The 20,902-nt window shown below is 32.8% G+C and overlaps 2 protein-coding genes and 1 pseudogene across 3 annotated transcripts; 2 read left to right on the forward strand and 1 right to left on the reverse strand.

Annotated features, from left to right (window-relative positions):
• The first annotated feature begins 538 nt into the window (after positions 1–538).
• On the forward strand, positions 539–3,595 carry LOC143578183 (uncharacterized). Its single transcript, XM_077061848.1, has 2 exons — positions 539–2,806; positions 3,479–3,595. The coding sequence occupies exons 1-2, from the start codon at positions 539–541 to the stop codon at positions 3,593–3,595; spliced, it is 2,385 nt and encodes a 794-aa protein (XP_076917963.1).
• A 1,179-nt stretch (positions 3,596–4,774) lies between these two features.
• LOC143578192 (uncharacterized) lies at positions 4,775–6,900 on the forward strand. The gene is made up of 2 exons (XM_077061855.1): positions 4,775–5,159; positions 6,821–6,900. The coding sequence occupies exons 1-2, from the start codon at positions 4,775–4,777 to the stop codon at positions 6,898–6,900; spliced, it is 465 nt and encodes a 154-aa protein (XP_076917970.1).
• Positions 6,901–7,582: 682 nt separating this feature from the next.
• LOC143576437 (CMP-sialic acid transporter 3-like) lies at positions 7,583–10,900 on the reverse strand (annotated as a pseudogene). The gene is made up of 12 exons (XR_013142950.1): positions 10,724–10,900; positions 10,500–10,616; positions 10,358–10,414; positions 10,200–10,277; positions 9,545–9,649; positions 9,358–9,480; positions 8,497–8,718; positions 8,320–8,427; positions 8,118–8,251; positions 7,952–8,028; positions 7,824–7,872; positions 7,583–7,752 (listed from the first exon to the last, which is right to left on the reverse strand). The product of XR_013142950.1 is annotated as a CMP-sialic acid transporter 3-like (transcript).
• Between the last annotated feature and the right edge of the window lie 10,002 nt (positions 10,901–20,902).

Below are 20,902 nucleotides of genomic sequence, written 5' to 3' on the forward strand. Positions count from 1 at the left end.
TGAAGGACCCCATATAAATTAACACTTGGACCCCATATCAATATTACCATTCTAGTCTGGTGGAAACCCCCTTCCAATACCACACGAATGACCCGAGTTCGAGCCTTGCTCTTTCCCGGTTTTTTTATGTATTTCGTTTTTTAAAAATTTACTTTATATTAGTTTTAGTTTTGACTTTTGGCCCATGGGTTTTAACATATCCCAACCCAACTCATCAGACGTAACACCCTCCACACACATCTCAACCCCACTGCTTATCCCTAACTCACGCCTCTCTCAGTTTTTCCGGCCAGCCTCCGCCCATCTCCGGCCATATCCGCCAGCCTCCGCCTCACTCCAGCCACTGTTCACCCCTCTTTGGTCTTATAAGTCTTTGTTTCCTCTGATTTTGTCTCAAACTAAAGGTAATTTTAGGGCTAATTAGTTGATTGATTTTATATATAATTATAAATTTATACTCATGTTGGTTATTGTATGTTGTATATTGTTGTTAGATTGTGACTTAGTTTTCTTAAAAACTTGAACTTTAGGGTTAATTATGCAAGAATCATTGAAAAGAAAGTTTGAGCCCCCGTCTTCTTCAAGTAATACATCTAAGAAAATTGATTTGGAAGACCTTCCATGGGATCCCTCCGAACGGAAACCGATTTCATCTTATCATGTTAACCAAAGAGATGAAATTAGACTTGCATATTTGAGTAAAGGTGCTTGTCAACCGCAAGGTCATGATTATCCAAAACGAGATATTGGTGGTAAACTAAGAAGTTTTAATCCTGAATGGTTTGCTAGCTTCAAATATTGGTTAGAGTATAGTGTAAAGGCGGATAAAGTTTTCTGCATGGTTTGTTACTTGTTCAAGGAAAATGGTCAAAAAGATGCATTTGTGACCGATGGATTTTGTGGTTGGAACAAACGAGAGAGATTGGTTGGTCATGTGGGTAAGCCGAATAGTTACCACAACAGAGCACTTAAAAAATGTGAAGACTTGCTTCGACCAAAACAATCTATAGGTTTTGCCTTTCAGAAGAAAAGCAAAAAAAATAGTGACGAGTATAGAATCCGATTAAGCACCTCGGTTATTCTTGCTAAAGTTTTTTTGAATGGTGCAATAGCTTTCCGTGGTCATGATGAGTCTGAAACTTCAATTTATAAAGGACATTTCTTGGAGTTTTTAAGATTATTGGGTGAATTAAACGAGTCCATTGGTAAAGTTATATTAGGAAATGCTCCGGGGAATAATCAAATGACGTCTCCCAAAATTCAGAAAGACATACGTAATTGTTTTGCACAAGAAGTTTTAAAAAGGATTTTTGAAGAACTAGGTGATGATGTGTTTTCTATATTAGTTTATGAGTCTCGGGATATATCTAAAAAGGAACAAATGGCTGTCGTTTTGAGATATGTTGACAAATATGGAGTTGTTAAAGAACGATTCATTGGCCTTGTTCATGTCATGGAAACATCTGCGGCTTGTCTGAAATCGGCTATTGATGAATTATTTTCACAATATAATTTGAGTTTGGCAAGGGTTAGAGGTCAAGGGGATGATGGTGCTAGCAATATGGCTGGTGAGTTTAATGGTTTGAAAGCTTTAGTTTTGAAGGATAATTCTTCGGCGTATTATATACATTGTTTTGCTCACCAGCTTCAACTAGTTATTGTGGCCCTTGCGAACAAACATGATGACATTTTTTTCTTTTTTGATAAGGTATCAACTTTGACAAATGTGGTTTGTTCATCTTGCAAACGAATAGATATGATTCGAGAAAGTCAACGAGAGAAATTAAAAGAAGCGATAGGTCATGAAGAAGTTGAAACCGGGAGTGGTTTAAATCAAGAATTGTCTCTTGCAAGAGCTGGGGATACGCGTTGGAGCTCTCATCACAAGACACTTGTGCGTTTGGTTCAATTATATCCATCTATTATTGAAGTGCTTGAGTATATTCGAAATTCCAGTTACACTAATGCTCACCAAAGACAAGCAAGTGGAATTTGGACATACATGAAGGCTTATGATTTTGCATATTATTTACATTTGATGAAGCACGTTTTGGGTATTACTAATTTGTTGTCTCAAGCTCTTCAACGAAAGGATCAAGATATAGTGAATGCAATTCAAATGGTCAATGCAACGAAGCAACAACTACAAACGTTTAGACTTGAAGGGTTTGCTCCACTTTTGAAAGATGTGGCATCTTTTTGTGAAAAAAATGAGATTGAAATTATTAACATGGAAGATGAATACGTTGACCCAAAATATAAAAGAAAAAAGACTTGCATCACTAATCGTTATTATTATGAGGTTGAAAATTTCAACACGGTATTAGATATGCAAATACAAGAGCTTGGCAACCGTTTTAATGAGGTAACCACTGAATTACTTACGTGCATCGGTAGTTTAAGCCCGAACAATAATTTTCATGCATTTAATGCCCAAAAGATATTAAGGTTGGCCGAGTTGTATCCGCGTGATTTTAGTTATGAAGAAATAGAGAATCTTATGATTGAGTTAGACAACTATATTATTAATTTGAAAGGAGATGAAATGTTTGCCGACATGAATGGTGTATCTAATCTTGCACAAAAAATGGTGGAAACAAATAAACATTTGGGATATCCATTGGTCTATCGTTTATTAAAGTTAACGCTAGTTCTACCGGTTGCAACGGCAAGTGTTGAGAGGTGTTTTTCATCAATGAAACACGTGAAGACGGATTTACGTAATCGGATGGGTGATGATTATATGAACGATGTTTGCATTTGTTATATCGAAAGGGAGATTCTTGCCAACGTTACGGTTGAAGAGGTAATGGTTCGTTTTCAAAACATGAAAAGTCGTAGAGAACAACTTTAAGAATTTGTAATGTTTTTTTTATCGTTTTGAATGATATCGTATTTTGTGTGTTTTATTATGATATTGTTTTTTTTATTATGTTTCTCGTCTCGACTCTTGAACCGACCCGAAAAGTTTGAAAACCGACAAAAATAGGACCCCATTGTCAAAAAATCCTGGGTCCGCCACTGAGGTTACCCGTAATCTGTCGGGGTTCGACTGGTGTTTCTTCAGAGTGGAAAACATTTAAACATATCAATAAAGTAAATTATACAAGTCGTGGTATGTTAACATTTCACATATATCAATAATAATAATAATAATAATAATAATAATAATAACTCCTATGGTCCATGTTTAAGGAGCCAACAGGGATGGAAGTCAATTCCAAATATTTGTTAAGCTCATATAAACTCACAATTCTTTACTAGTTTATATAAAAAAAGAATTTAGAAAAACCTGTTAATACTCAGTGCCTTGTTAGTACGTGCCATGCGTTATGTCACATATATACTCGTTCTGATGGGTGTCAGAATTGTTGTCCTACAAGAACCTTGGGTAAAATCTAAATTTGTCCCACCTGGAACTCATCATTGGTCCCATTTATCAAATTGAGATAACAATATAACATGTTTTTTTACATAGGCAACTTGTTGGCAAGAGGAAGTTGTTAATGGCATGCAAGTTATTACTGACTGTAACTATCTACCATTCAAGAGTTCTTACTATGCTACTTACCACCGACGAACTAGTTACTATTGATTTCAATGAAGGTTACATTGACATCAACAATGGTAATTAAGAAAGGCTTTTAATATAGATTAACTAACTATTAAAGCGATTGTGGCTCTAATAGTTTACAGATCTCAGAGGTTACGTATCTTACATTTGTTTTGCATTATCATGCAATTGTGGACCAAACATATCAGAAGTCTATTTGTGGTTTCGTCTATTCCGTAGCATTCGACAAGTTATAATCAATCGAGTCTAAGCAATTCTCTGTACTTATTCTTGTTATTGTGTTTGCTCTTCCATCCTTAAATCTGGTGGGCGCTTATGATGATAGTAGGTGGGTCATTATGGCCATTCATGCTTGTGGCAAGTGGTGGTTAAGAACAAAACCAAGATCTTTAAAAACATAATAATTATTGATAACAATGCAAACAAATATCTAGGTGAAACTATACATGACTAATAAGAAGTTTTATGAAAAAGATTTAACAAGTTGAATAAAATTATTAAAATACATACGAGCATACACACTAAAAAATTCAAAGGCAATAATAAATATATAGAGAAAAGTTACAAAACTAAAAGATTTATAATTATTTACTTTCTTTTAACAATGTTTGGAACTACTCCTATTCATACTGATTTTAACGCTTCACGGTTGACTCACCCATTCATCAGATAGGATATCAACCAGTCATACTGATTTTGACGCTACAGTATTAACTCACCCAGAAACATCATCAAGAAGGAAACCCCTTCTGTGAAAAAACTATGAAAAACCTCACTAAACCAGGTTCAAGCATAAGACCTCAAGACTTCAAACCTTAACTATCCTCTTTTGCATGGACCAGAATACCTATTGCTATAAACATTAGGATATGATCTTCATACACCACACCGATACTCCTATGCAGCTCGTATAAGGCTATACGAACGGTATAGGCCATGCATAACTAACAAGTATACTAAGTGGACACAAATATTTTTTGCAGCCTATACAAACTGTATAGATCCTCAACAGCTCGTAGCCTCGTATATGCATGATACAAATTGACACGGCTCAGGACCTATACGAAATATTATACAAACAAAACATTGGATGGGCACTTTAGTAATTCACATTACAACACAAACACGTTCATCTTTAAATCTCACACACCTCCTTCCAAGCAGCACCTTCACATTCACACACACACACAATCCAAGAAAATGGAAACCACCTCTTATCATGACGAACCAAAATCAAAGCTTTCTGAAACCCCATTTCACGTTCAATCCAAACCCCATATTCAAATTCACAGAAAGAAGAAGAAGAAGAATCAAGTGTTTCTTGAAGGGTATGTCGATGAAGACGAACTGGTTACAGCCAAGAGTTTAACGGATGAAGATCTTGAAGAACTCAAAGGGTGTTTGGATTTAGGATTTGGTTTCAGTTACGATGAGATTCCGGAGCTCTGTAATACCTTGCCGGCGCTGGAGTTGTGTTATTCCATGAGCCGGAAGTTCCTCGATGAGCAGAAGTCGCCGGAATGTTCGTCGGCGGTGAGTGAGTCGCCGACGGCTGGGAAAGCTAATTGGAAGATTTCTAGTCCTGGTGAGAAAATAATTTGTTATTTTATATTTTTAAATGTTTTATAAGTTTTTTTAGAACGGCAACTTTCTTTCGATTTCAGTCTGGCCCTAATATAGAGGAACTATATCGTTTTAACCGGGTCCGTTTGGCTTGGGCGTTTCCTGGAAACTATATCACATGTTGCCATTTGGCCGTCATTGTGTCGTCACAAGAGCAAAACTCACATTTGGTGGCACGGAAACCCAAGTGAGCTCGGGATCCAAACCGACAACCTCGCAAGACCTAGCTGAAATATTTCGTTGCTAATATTCATCCAAAGTGCTAATATCCATCCAAAGTGACACATGTGGATGATAAATGGGTGATAAATGTTTGCTTAGTGTTAATTGTGTTTGGATAGAAAAAAACAATTTTTAATATATATATATATATATATATTTATCAAATTCATGTTATTTAGAAAAGGTTAATTGAACCAAACAAAAAAATATTGATTATAATATATATATATATATATATATATATATATTCAAATTCATGTATTTAGAAAAGGTTACTTGAACCAAACAAAAAATTTTAAGTGTTTCAAGGATTCTTTAGGAGTGGTGGATCACGGGATCTTTGTCTCTATGGACTACAAACAAACATATGTTTTCAAAGCTGAATTTTGTATTAAATTTTAAAAAGTGATTATAAATTTCGTATGCATAACTTTATATATATATATATATATATATTCCTAAAGTTATAAAGTAAATAAGTAATAAATGTTAAATGGCCGGTTCGTTTTTCACGACTAGTTGCAAGTTCCAAACAGTAAACCATTAAAAACGAAACCAGCCTAGCAGTTGACTTTCTTTGGTTTTGGAGTTTATGAACACGATATATGCGAACTTTGCTTTGATAATTCAACAAGAATAGACTATTTTGAAGGTGTTTCAATTTGCTTGCCCACATCTTTTGTCCAGGTGAAATGCGTTGTGTTGAATCACTACGTGCTATACCAGTTGATTTAATACTTCTGGTTTCCTTGCGTGAGGTTGTGGAGCAATTAGTCGGGTCCAAGGGTCATGCATAATAATGCTATGGCCAGAAGATCTATTAATGTAGTGTTAAAACAACTTAGTTTTTCTATTCAATGAGAGCTAGCATAACTTGTTGTCCGTTTGCCTTATATAAGCAGACAAATCATCATCATCATTATCATCATTATCGTACTCAGTATATCCCACTAATAGCAATGCTATGGTAGGGTCTGAGGAGGGTAAGATGTAGACAGCCTTACCTCTATCCCATAGGGATAGAGAGGCTGCTTCCGGTGAGACCCCCGGCTCGATAGTAGTTTTGCATCAAGCCTTGGACATAAGGCACATAGCACTCAATCATCGGGACACCGGCTGATCGGTGCATGTGCCCTTGTCTTTCGGCTATCAACGCCACCACATGATGCCTGATTAACCTTCCGCCACTTTTAACGTTATTTTCACGAGATTAGTAAAATAACGTCAAAATTAGTGCAATTTTACTTTTGCCCACCCGAGGGTTCACACATATATACATTATATGCGCGCACCGCAAGCAGGGCGTTATAAGCAGACAAATCAATTTTAATAATTAAATATGTGAAATCACTTACTCTTTTAATCGGTATTGGTCTGAATCTAACCGGAGTGCTGTTGCAGGTGATGATCCTGAAGATGTAAAAGCTAGACTAAAGTTTTGGGCACAAGCAGTTGCTTGCACAGTCAAATTATGCAGCTGAGTGTAACTTGTACCCCTGCCCGGATTGACCGAGCACGGGTTGACCGACCTATTAACAAAAGCGTTAGAAAATAAGGCGGAGACGTCTACCGAGAATGTAATACCTAATACCGGAGCTAGCATATCCGGAGATGGAGATGCAAAATTTGATGGATTTGTTTTCTGGGGGGTTGTAAATTGTAATCAGGACAAGAAAACAAAGACTTGGATTTTGTTGTATAAAGTTGCCTTGTAAATTAATTGAATAATAAGTTAACAAATCTTATTCGTGAATTTGCTTGTGAGTGCTCATTGTTCGGTTTAGTTTGTTTTGATCCCTAACAAAATTAAAAAGTAAACCAAACTAGATAAGTTGATTGTCCGGCTGAAACAATTTGGTTTGGCGGGTGAAAAAGAGGGTCAAAACTTACATGACTAAAAATTGTTGGGAAAAAAGATTGTAATGTTTGATGGAAAGATTCATTTTCTATTGAAAATTGCATAATAAAATCATAACAATAACATCCAAAATTGTTGTATGTTCTAATTCAATGTGAATAAAGAAATATATTGTAAATGGTATAAGGGAACACACTCCCCAATTTTGCTCTCTTCTCTATCTAAACCTCTTTTTCACCTTTGCAAACGCAACTTATACCTCTTCAATGGATCAACAATGATCTTGTAACCAAATACAGGAACACCCATAACCCATATCCGCTATAAAATAATTCCTAATTTTTATTCAAGTGATTTTTCAATGCCAATTTTCTCTCACTATAAGGCCTCTAAGAAGCAGCCTGAAACACGTACCAAAATCGGCTCAACTAGGAAGCAGCGGCCGCCTTTCATCAGAATCTACATGATGTCGAGCCTGAAAAATAAAAGTAACAATAAAAAAAGGTTTCATAAATCAGTTCACTAAAAAATGTAGCTTGTACTTACTTCCTCGTTAGCACCTGCTGTCATGTTTATGAAACTCGAGTCTTTTAACCTATAAAAGTTTATAAAAACCAAGTTAAAAAAGTTTTAAATGATTGACAATAATGACAATATAAAACAAATATAAAGACCTATCAGTTTTATTAACAGATTCAAACCCCAATACTCCATTTTCTTCTTCCTTAACTCCGGAAAGCGGAGAAAAGAACTAGATAAAAAACAAAAACTTGTTAAGTTCAAAAAATTATAATAAAGGATAAGCATGATTACATGATTATTATTATTATATGGATTTACCTGATGCATTGAAATGAAAACAATAGAAATTCCTAACATAAAATTAATAGTCAGCGTATGACCGAACAATGCAGCAGATGCAAAGCCCGTGAAGATTGTTGCAACCGTCGATGAATACTTTTTCAAAATTGTATCTGCGTGTCATAAATATAAACTTTAAAAAATAACTCAATTATTTAAACTACGGGCATTACTATCTTACCTGCATATTTAAAGAAAAATGAGGATAATATTCCCTGCCCTGCATTGTTTATAATCAAAAGCATGGTAGCTTTTGAATGTCCTTGTAATATATCAAAGCTTTCAGGGCCTGAAAACCACAAATAATGACAAATTAGTTTATTTACAATTTAAAATAAAGTGAGAATATTATGATTACCTTGGATAACAACGGTTCCAAGAATCCCAAGAAAGTTGAATATAGCACCATACCCATATAAAAACAAGTTCTGTAAACCAATGACAGAATACAATTAGCAACAATAAAAAACAAAAATTATATTAAAAATAGAATTTAATTTGCCTGAAGGTAGATGCTTGTGTCATATTGACTCTTTAGTGCGTACTCATTGAAAACCGATGCCAAAGATGGAACTGTCACCTGTACATACTTCCTCATGTTACAAAAATATCATTGGGTATGTAATTGAACCGAACATTCAGTAAACAGTTCGGCAGAAAATTCGCTTATATAATAAACAAGGCAAAGGAATGAACATGAACAAAACCTTTTGTGCATTTAGTTTAGCGAACGAACGTAAACACATGTCCCGTTCGTTCACTTACAATCATGAATGTTCACTCATTTAAGTTTGTTTATGTTTGTTAGCTTACGTAAGTTTATATTCATTTGCTAATATATATTCTTTTAAAATATCTAGGCACATTACCATTCAGACTAGTTTTTGTAAGTTTTTAGACCCCACACATTGTTGTACACGTTCATTTTTAATTGGTTTCCGCTCGATTATGTTCGTCCATCCATATTTAGTTATGTTTGTTTGTTTACGCTCGTGAACCGTTTGTTTATACTCTTAATGAACGAACATAAACAAACATGAACACGTTCATTTTCTAAACGAACAAGCACGAATAAGAAAACCTTGTTCGTGTTTGATCATTTGTTCTGTTAAAGTTAAACAAACTAGCACGGACACGCTCCGATCGTGTTCGTTCAGTTTGTTTACAAGCCTAAATTTGTGTAGCACATATCAACAAAGAATTCCAAATGATAACTTACAAAAATGAATGTGTAAATATATGCTCCCATGGCAACCGGAAGACCCATTGCAGTGGGGCCCGCAGGTAATGAACTTATTTGATTCAGGCTGATTCCAATAAGCAATAGTGCAAGTGCCTCCCACTGAAATAAAAAGATATTATTAATTTGAAAATAAATATTAACATTTAAGTGTCTCTTAACAAACCTGAATAATGGAAAATTGACGTTTCATTATTATCTTTAACAAAACTGCAATAACCAGAACCTTTAGATTGCTCAGCATCTTTACAGTTGCTGGATTAAAATAGAGCTGAAAATAATAATATTATCAAGATATGTATAAATGATTCAACTATATACAAAAGAACGTAATTCAGATTATCTGATAAGAGGCCATTGAGTATAGACCAGCTTGTAAACAAACCAAACAAACACGAGCGAAGCATGTCTATGTTCGTCCGTTGATCAAACAATCAAGCATGAACACTTTAAAGAACGAGGTCGCCTTGTTCGTGTTCGATCATTTAAAATATGAACATGTGCGTGTTTGCTTATGTACGTTCGTTAACAGTATTAACGAACGGTGTGTGAACGGACATAAATGAACATATATGAACGAACATAGCAGAGCTGAATCCAGTTAAAAGTAATGAAAAAACAATGTGTTGGCCTAAAAAGCTACTAAAACTAGACTAAGTTTTAATAGGTCAAATATTTAAATGAATATATTAATGAACGTATACGAACAAACTTAAATAAACGAACATAAATGAATGAACGGGACATGTGTTCATGCTGTTTATATTAGATAAGCGCTGAATGTTCAGTTCGTTTACAGGCCTAATTACAGAACAACCTACCTGCATGATAAACTTCAAGTAGTTATTAATAGCATAAAGAAGTGCTGGAACCGCAAGCAGCACATTGTTACGGGCTGCCTAAAAAAAACAATGACATACATTAATAAATATTACTTTCTTTTAGTAATATAAAATCTTAAACTCTGAAAAGGCTTAACCTGTATAAAAGTAGAGAGTGAAATAAGTGATTTCTCCCCTGGCTTCTTATTTCTCGCCTGCAAACCAGATCCACATTGAAAAAGTGAGAACTTTATATGAAAAACAGTCGTTTAGTATAAAACTTTATAAAAATGAAGTTACCTGAATTAAAAGCATAACCAATGCAAAGATAACCTTTGCGACTTCAGTCAAAAAGTTGACACTAAGAGGGCTAAAACTGAACTTTCCATCCACCTTTGACATATACACCAATATTGGCTGTAACATGATAATAATCGAATAACATTTAACTAATTAATTTACATAATTTACAAAAGACAAAAACTTATCATGACAATCTGCATACTCATGAGAAAAAACTGCACCTGTAAACCAACTAGCATACAGTCACCAACAACCAAAAGAACATTAAGTGCCCGTTGTTTCTTCGAGGTCTTAATCCTGTACCGATCATATGCCCTCGATACAGTTTTTGTGTTCTGTTTCACCAATTTGGAATGACAGACACTGCACTCTATCGTCTCGTCTTTCATCATCCAATTTCCCCCTAAATTTCAAACATCATTCATTGATTAATTTAACACACTACTTGAGTAGTAACAAAAATAATAACCTAAACCCTAAAATCATGATTTCATCATCCAATTTTCCCCTAAATTTCAAACTACGAGCAAATCAGTATCAATTAGAGAATCAACATGAATTGATGAACCTAAAACCCTAATTTGATGATGCCATGACCTGGAAGTTGATTCAGATATACATACATTTGTACGATCCAGTTAAATTAGATCTAACGGCATTATTATATTATAAAAAAAATGAGTTTGGTGAGATCGAATACCTGGCTGAAATGAAGTGTAAGAAGTTGAAGAAGAAGGAATTGAATTCCGTGAGATTAATATAGGGTTGGAATGAAACGGCATTGAATTAATAACGAAATTGTGATCATAATATATAAATGGAAAAGAATTAATAAGGGAATATAATAACAATAATCCGATCGCTTCCAATTGCAGGGGTTTCTGTCATCTCATGGCCAACACTTGGTCTTGGTTTCCTTTCAATTTACACAAACAAACGTTTTTGTCTTAAAACACGTCTACCAAAATCTTGGATAAAGGCTTTTTATTATTATTATTATTTTTTAACTACAAACTAATAAAGTTGATAATAAAGTTGAGAAAACTCTGGGTAGTCGGAACCCGTCATCTTTGAAATTAGATTCGAACTTAAGGTCTTGTGACCTCTATCCCGGATTTTCTACGTATAATTTTAAAACTCAAAAGGGTTCTCAAAAGAAATCAGCCATATATAGATATATATATATAGGTGTGAGATATTTTGATAACTTGTTGATTTGTAAGAAATTTAAAAACCAATTTTGATCATATATTCAATTAACTAAGTAATAAATTTATGGTTGTAATTAAATCATAGTACAAAAATAAAAGATGTGAGAGAAACAATAATATTAAATGTTAAAAGAATATTTATGGAAAAATATATACATCATCTTTTTATAGAGATCAACACAACAGTCAACACACCATTTTTTTAATATTTTTTTTATGATAAAAGAAATTTTTAATAGCTATACTTTTTTTTTACAAATAATCATGTAATCTTTAGATAAAAGCTTCAAAAATCATTAGTCTAACTTGTTCAAAAATACCCAAACTACACAAATTACACAGGTTATTCAAATTATATCTGCACAAATTATCTAAATTATATTAATTACCTAACCACAAAATAAACAAATTACATAAATTACCAACTACATAAACTACACAAGATATATATATTACACGAAAAGAAAATACACGTACTAAACAAAATACACAAATCACTCAAATTATTCAAAATTAAAGAAATTATACAAGTACGCTAAACAAATACATAAATTACATATTCATGCTATGTAATATGCTTTTGTAAGGTAATGTTATTATTGAATTCAATAATAAATAACTTTTAAATAATAAAATTTTATTAGTTCTTTTAAAACCAATAATTTGTTTCAAACCAAAGGTGAAATCTATATCTATATTACATATAAAGGTGGATAAAATAGTAATTTGCACATTTTAAGATGCAGGTGGTGAATATTGAATACAGGTCATCGCCGGCGTCCTTCCATCTCCATGAAACTCCCAATCCAATTAAACCCTTTGTTCAATGGCACGGTATCTTCAAATCCTTTCATCTTTCTGTAACACCCAAATCCACAATTAAACCCGAATTAAAGGCACAGTCAATTGCAATTACCATACAAAACTCTCATCGAGTCATTGCATTCACCCTGCTTCATCCAACCTCCACAATTGCAAGAGACGATCTATCAAACGCACCGCGTACAAGAGGTAACATTTTGCATTTTGAATTTTTTGGGGTTTCGTTAATATAACGCCTGCTGATTTCGTTATGTTGATGTTGTTTTTCGGACCACAAACTACCTGCATTTTGAATTGTTAGGTCACCCACCGCGTACCAAGTAACATAGTGCATTTGCCCTGCTGATTTCGTTAAATCTTGAATTACAAATCTGGTGTTTATAAAACAAAGACATATTTTCATCGACCACACCGCCATAAATCTATGGCACGAATAAACGCAGCAGGACTACAAATTGAATGCTTAAAATATAAAATTCGTAATATGAAAAACAGAAACCAAAACAAAAAAACACAACTCAAACTATTGATTAAACAACCCATAAAACGACCGGAGCAAACCGTATAAACTGAAATAAAAAATTCAGTAACTTAAATCTTCTCGGTTCGTTGTTAACCGAAAAACTTTTCAGACTGAATAAAACAAGCCGAGTAAACCATATAAACTGAAATCAAAAGTTCATTAACTTAAATCTGTTTGGTTGATTTCAAACTGAATACACAAGTCCAGTAAACCGTATAAACTGAAATACAGAAATCTTTTCATCGACCACACAAGTTGAAACTATTGATTAAACAACCGATAAAACGACCTGAGCAAATCGTATAAACAGAAATCAAAAGTTCAGTTGCTTAAATATTTTCGGTTTGTTTTTAACCGAAAAACATTTCAGACTGACTAAAACGAGCCGAGTAAACCGTATAAACCAAAATCATAATTTCATTAACTTAAATCTGTTAGGTTAATTTCAGACTGCATATAAACTGAAATACATACATCTTTTCATCTACCACACAAGTTGAAACTATTGATTAAACAACCCATAAAACGAGCCGAGCAAACCGTATAAACTGAAATCAAAGGTTCACTAACTTAAATCTTTTCGGTTCGTTTTTAACCGAAAAACATTTCAGACTGAATAAAACGAGCCGAGCAAACCGTATAAACCAAAATCATAATTTCATTAACTTAAATCTGTTAGGTTCATTTCAGTCTGCATAAATGACTCGACTAAACCGTATAAAGTGAAATCAAAAGTTCATTAACTTAAATGTAGATTCTGCTAAAAAATTTATTTTGCCCATTCCACCGGTTTGGATGTGCTGATTATAAAACAAAGACATATTCTCATCGATCACACAAGTCGCACCTACACTGCCATAGAGTAAACGTAGCAGGCCCGCATAAAAAAAATTCAGTCTGTAAATTTAAGAATTAGGGAAACCAAATTAACTAGCCTGACCACCCCGGTTTATTCTTTGGGAATTAGGGAAGAGAAACTTCAATTCCTGCAAGTAACAACCATGTTAAACAACTGCTTTTGGAACACACTATGAGTAGAAAAACTAAAAGAAAACAAACTAAAGCATCTTAAGGTACTGATAATAATAATTATTGCAAACCTTTACGAACTGCTTAAGAGGAGCACTTGGATCATGAGATGTTAGCAGAATCTTTGGATCGCTATCAGATGCATTCACATATTCATCATCTATGGTTAACCTTAGAACTAAATTTAACAAGAACAGAAGCCAATGTTACTTTTAACTTTTCAAGGCCAAAACAATTCAAATAATAACAATACCATTTAATCATTTATTATCCATAAAACTAATTTCTTATGGAATGAAACCCAACATAAACCACTATCTATAGAACTAACATACAGATTACTTTTATACCGGATAATATAGCATATATCCGTAAGTTAAACAAACAAATACAAATTTAAAAAAAAATTAAATCAAGTTCACAAATGATTGCTAAAAGTGAAACAAGACATTAAATATCCAAATGTATATACGTGATTACTTCATTTCAGTCATCGGCTTGAATTGCATCAGATATCCATTCAGATGAAGCCTTTTCGATGTCAAGTCCAACTATACATGAGCGATTACTTCATTTCTGTCAACTCGGCCGTTTTCCTACCTCAAGTATGAAGTAATTGACTCTCCTGTTGTGGACAACTTTCCCCAACTGATTTAACATCCAAGCTTTACTTCTGCGAATTTAAGCACCATTGTTCAACCGTACACATTGAATAGAACAAAATAAAAACCAAATATGTGAGGTGAATTTTTAATATATAAATATTAGAACAAACTGATTATTGCTGCAATACCTCAATAAAAGAAAGTCTTTAGTAAAGTCTGCACTGCGCCCAATGATCCAATCAAACCTGTTTTAGTATTTCAAGAATTATGAGTTCAGCAATGCCTCAGCCCGCCTGGAAAAGCAACAGTTAAAAACTGAAACAAAAACAAAAAAGATAAAAATAATAACAATTTACGTACAAGAAAGCTGAATTATTAAAAAGTAAGTAGGATTGACTAACCTCTCTAGCTTCAAGAAATATAAATTCATGATATGCCAATGATCCACCAACAAAGTTTAGTGCAGAAATAAGCCCTGCAAGCGCCACCGATGTTGTCCCCTAAAACAAAATAAGAAAACATTTAGTTAAATAATTCCAAACCAAGTGAACTTCCAAGTTTAAAGAAACATCAAAAAGTCTAAAACAAATAATTCCAAACCAAGACATCCGACAAAAAAATGCTCACACCATTGAAAAGTTATTAACCCCATAACTCAAAACACAATTATTTGGACTCTGTTTATGTTGGTCCAGAACCTTGATTGAGCTAAAAATCATTCAAAATATAGATAGTGTGCCACATTACTAAAGAAAAAATGATAAATTTGGTAAATGTGTATAAAACGCAGTCAACTAAGACTCATAAATGAAACGAAGGCCAAAGTCAATCAAAAGGCAGTCAAGTTAAATGCACGAGACATTCTATGTCTCAAATGTGGTCCCATCTAATGCAAAATTTGACGTGCACTGAAGCTCTCGTTCGGAGCAGTTGTCTAAGCCGCGGGACAATTAATGGGGACTATTGTCCCCATTAATATACCGAATTTTTATTCTCTCATTTTCTAAAAAATTAAGTTAAAAGATTTATTTCTCTCGAACCGCACCGAAACCGAAACCAAGTATTCCCACTTTAATTTTTACATATAACCATAATATGAAAAACAGAAACAACATGCAACAGTAGCATCATCTTCATAAGATCCAAAAAAAAAATCTCGGACTTTGATCCTCTTGTTCTTTTTCAGCAACATTAATCAAAAAGTGGACCTAAAGATAAATAATAAACTTAGACAAAACATAAAATCATAATCCTAAACCCCGAAAAAATGAAACGAAAAAAAAAACCAACCTGCCACGACTGACACAAAACAATACAGACCCCAAACAGAAACCAACCCTATTCGGAAACCAACACATTAATGCTAATGATCTCATATTGCCTACGAGTAGTAGATCCAGTTTGTATCTCGAACATGAGTGTGTATCTAAAAACGTAACAGCCTATCGACAACCAACTTCCCTTGTCACACACCCCCTCCCCCAAACAATTTAACAGACCCCTGTTAAATAAATTATCAGGTTCAGGCCCGTTAAACTTCACGTTTATAACTATTGACAGCAACGTGTCTGTTTCAATTCATATCGCAGGATAACGCCTACAACACATATATCAACCACTAGGCGTGTGCACCCCCTCGCTTCGTTAAACCCGTATCAAGGAAATTGGACCATTAAAGTTCGTGTCACCTCCAAAGGGCCAGTGCGCTACTACAAGAATGCACAAGGCGAAGGGTATCTTTTTAATGTTGAGCTAACCGACAAAGACGTAACCTCTCATCCACTTAACAAGCATGTTACTTATTATTTTACATTTGTCATTCCTAACAACACAACAACATGAACATCTATATTATAGGGAACACAAATTCATGCAACCATGTTTAATGACGGCGCAAGGATGTTTCTCGACTTGTTTGAGCTGGGAAAGGTGTACTACATATACAACGGGTCGCTAAAACTGGCTAAAAAGGAATTCAAGACCGTACCAAATGACTACGAGATGACTTTGAATAAATACTCTAAAGTAGAGGAGGCAGTTGTCACACCCCAACCTAAGGCGGAATATGCCGGGGCGCGACATAATTGTATCATAGCTCAAAAGACACTAAGTAAATACACGTGTCAATATCTAAATTATTTATTTCATATATTTCAAGTACGCAAAAACACAAGCATTGTCTCATGGAAATAAACATTACAATTAAATAGAAAGAAATAAATAAGTCTTTAATTCATGCATCCTAAGGTCGAATCTACTCTTTAAACCTCTTGCTTCATCCAATATAGCTACCTGCGCCATGCGGGAAAATACATAGTTTGTCAACATAAAGTTGAGCAAGTAATCACGGTTTTTGAATACATATAATATAAAAATGACAATTCCTTGCGATAATATGAAGTACTACAACTAGCATAATAATAACATAACAATAATATAAAAAGTTGTCTTTTCACTCGAATCCCATGGATAACGAGCTACTCCGACGGCGTATGATCATACTAATGAGGATGAGGATGAGATACCAACCACCAAAACATAAAATAAACACATAGTCACATTTACACGTATAGCTAATTGAACAATATCATATAGCGCAAATAGTTGAATTGTAGTGAAAAATATGATTTAACGCATAACGCCCCCAAAATGTAAAACGGTAAAAAGGGGGATGTGAATTACTTATTTTATCGGTTGGAATGAGTGTTGATACTATGATGAAGAGTTAAGGTGGCAACGGTTATGCTTCTCGAGATACGACAATATAAACGCCCTAATTGTTAACGACGAAATTTAGTTAATAAACAAACAATTAACGAGGTTTATAACGAATTTGCGATTTGATGGTGTTTTGAGATTAAAGATCTATTAGTTTAATTGTTAAAATAAATTTGGAGATTATTATATATATATTGATGATTTGTATTGTTATTATTATTATCATTAGTATTATTAGCGTTTTGCCTTAATTCTTTACTTGATTAAAGATCTATTAGTTTAATTGTTAAAATAAATTTGGAGATTATTATATATATATTGATGATTTGTATTGTTATTATTATTATCATTAGTATTATTAGCGTTTTGCCTTAATTCTTTACTTATAAGCATGTATTTATAATAAATAAACATTATAAATAATCAATATTAATTAACCAAAGAATGTTATAAACATGCGTATTTATTAATTAACGGAATAAATTATTTGAAACTACAATCTAGCTCGGTTTATTATTATTATTAATATTATTATGATTATTTTTTATTGCTATTATTATTATTATTATTATTATTATTATGTTAGATATGGAATGTATTAATCAATAAGAAACTAAATGCACGCTTACAAAAATTATTTTGTATTTGTATTATATAAGTAACTATTATATATGATTATAATAACATAAATATTAATACTAATATATGTATTAATGGGAAAATTAAACACAAATTCACTTCGAACGTTAATAGTTAGTACGGTTTATTTTAATATACGACGAACATATATATGTGTTTATTGGCATTTATATCTATAAACATCTATAGGTATATATATATATACACATACACACACTTTTACGAAGAAAAAGATTTAGGAGGAAAATCATTTTGAATCTCTTTGGATAATTCGGTTCGTTTTAACATATGACGACAAAAATATATGTGTATTGGTATTCAAGTTATATAAAATATATCTATGTATATACGTATTTGTATAATATGTAAATGTCGGGAAAAGATTTTAAAAGTCCAGAAAATAATAGCTTAGGGGTTCGGTTTTATTAAAATAACATTTATTATATATTATATTAGCAATTATATGATAAAAAAATGTATTAACTAAAAAAATAAACAAAACCGGGCCTGGGGAGGCTCGAACCAGCGCCCCAGACCGATTCCAGCGTTTAAGAATTATGCACAGACCACGAGAGTAGCCTGCTTGTTCGTTAATATCACAGAAATAGTTATATAAATGGAAACGGTTGTGTTCATCCCCAAATCAATAAACCCTAGAATTTTAATTCGGTTTATTTGATCAATGATCGGTTAAATTAATTTAAGGTTAACGTTATTACTAAAAAACGAACTAAATACATAGCTTAATTACCAGGTTTGATAACTGATTGAGGGTGAACGGCGAGATAAGCTTCACGGCTCAAACTTGAATCCGTTTAGGGTCTGGACGGCTTCGTTAATGTAATTAGATTAGGGTTTAGGATCGTGAGGTTGCAGAGGTGGTGTGTGCCCGATTAATTGAATTATGGATGCGTCTATATAGTGTTTTAAGAGTCGGTTAAGCCGCGGATTAAAGACGAACGATTTAGCTGTCAATAGGTTATCATATTCCATGATTAGAGTGTCGGTTTATTCGTTATTAAGTGGAGAATTATTTTTATAAAGTCAATTTCGTGATTTATGGCGAAAAACGCGAGTTGCCATAAGAGGGAAAGGGTGTTGGCCGAGCTTGTATGGAGGAGGAAGAAGAAAGATAATATTTTGAATAATGATAGCAATTTGGTCCATGGTCTGTAGGGTTGGATGCACAATTGGATCAAGGTTAGTTGAGGGGTTAATCTTGTATATTTTGGATAGTTTAACCATAAATAAATAAATAAAAGAAATAATTAAACAAATGAAATTTTTATAGGATACCCGAAACTAACCTTGATCCAATTATGCATATCCAAGTAACAAATCGGTGGTGCTATCTTTACGGGGGCCCCTTGCAAATAATGTCGGTGACAAACTATCCGCTGTGGCTGCAGACACTATTGCTGTCCATTGTTACGCTTAACGCCATCAATTATCTATAAAATTTTTAATTACACTACAGTCTCTAACATGTTCTTTAAACAGATGTTTATATCAACATACAACATCCTCCATATGGCTTTTCAAATATTTACATTCTTCCCTAATATAGTTGTCTAAAATGACAACTCTTGGTATTGCAAACTAAACGGAAGCCTAATATTAACATCAACAATGTCGGTAAAAAAGAAACACCCTACGAACTAGATTATAATTGTGACCCCGCCGTAACGCGCGGGCACTCTTACTAGTTATAGTTTATTATAAATGTAAAAACTTATTTTGAATGACTAAGATATAATATATAACGAATGTAATATTAGAATACGTATAATGAGCATTAGGTACATTAAACATGTTTATTTTAAATAAATGAAATTTAGCAAATAGGTCAATTTAATAAAAAAAATGGGTTTATTGCAATTGTAAAACACTAACCAAAAACCTTTACGTTTTTAAATTATTGTAAATAAAACCATTATTATTATAATAAAGATAAAAATACTGATAATTCTATCCATGCCTTTTATAAATAAAAAACCGCATTCAAATATCGATTTAACAACCAATTTTTTTTTATCTATGGTGCTAAAAAAAAGATAAAAGATGATGATATGAATGGAGAGAGAAAAATCTAAATCTAACTATACTATTAAAAGAAGATGATTCCACATGTCACTATTATAGTGTGTCCATATTGGATTTCATATATGCAATTCTTTTAAATACACTTTCCACCTAATTAACATTTATTAAAATGTACAACAATTCATTAAATGCATAAAATCCTTTATCCATTATTTTTCATTGGGTTGTTTTTGATTATTAATGATTGAGTGATTAAGAAAAAAAAAAGTCACCATTCTAAAATTATATTAACTTATTCATATAAATTTAGAAAGACTAATCTTTAACCTTTTACAATTTAATATAAAATTCTTTATTAATTTTATTTTATAATCATTTAAATCAATAACAAAATTTGGGCCATATAAATCAATATAATGGCTAAAATCTTAAAAAATTATTAAATGGTGAAAATCATGGATAAATCTTTTAATTTTTTTATGTACATGCATTTCAATTTTAATACTTTAAGTTATAATTTGATTTAAATGAATATAAAATAAAAGTCATAAATAAAACTTATAGAATGAAATAACTAAATTTATGTATTACGTATAATAATTTTTTATTTTTATTATAATTTCCACCCGTGTAGAACACGGGATCTAACATAGTACTATATTAAAGCATATATAGTTTTCACATGACATTTAACCAAGTTATCCACATAGGATGTCATCTCAATAATTTTCAAAATTATAATTACATCTAATAAATTATTTAATTTTAATAATGTTACCATTTATATTATTAACAAAGTTACAAATATAA

Source organism: Bidens hawaiensis, unplaced genomic scaffold (genome assembly GCF_021521415.1).
Source record: "Bidens hawaiensis isolate Kalapana, Puna unplaced genomic scaffold, B.hawaiensis_p1.1 tig00001461_1, whole genome shotgun sequence".
Classification (NCBI taxonomy): domain Eukaryota; kingdom Viridiplantae; phylum Streptophyta; class Magnoliopsida; order Asterales; family Asteraceae; genus Bidens; species Bidens hawaiensis.

Excerpts from the sequence above, each read along its gene's own strand:
- LOC143578192 (XM_077061855.1), top strand. The coding sequence starts at position 4,775 with ATGGAAACCACCTCTTATCATGACGAACCAAAATCAAAGCTTTCTGAA. Across the intron at positions 5,160-6,820 it reads TTGGAAGATTTCTAGTCCTG|GTGATGATCCTGAAGATGTA; the intron begins GTGAGAAAATAA and ends GTGCTGTTGCAG.
- LOC143578183 (XM_077061848.1), top strand. The coding sequence starts at position 539 with ATGCAAGAATCATTGAAAAGAAAGTTTGAGCCCCCGTCTTCTTCAAGT. Across the intron at positions 2,807-3,478 it reads CCAACGTTACGGTTGAAGAG|GCAACTTGTTGGCAAGAGGA; the intron begins GTAATGGTTCGT and ends TTTTTTACATAG.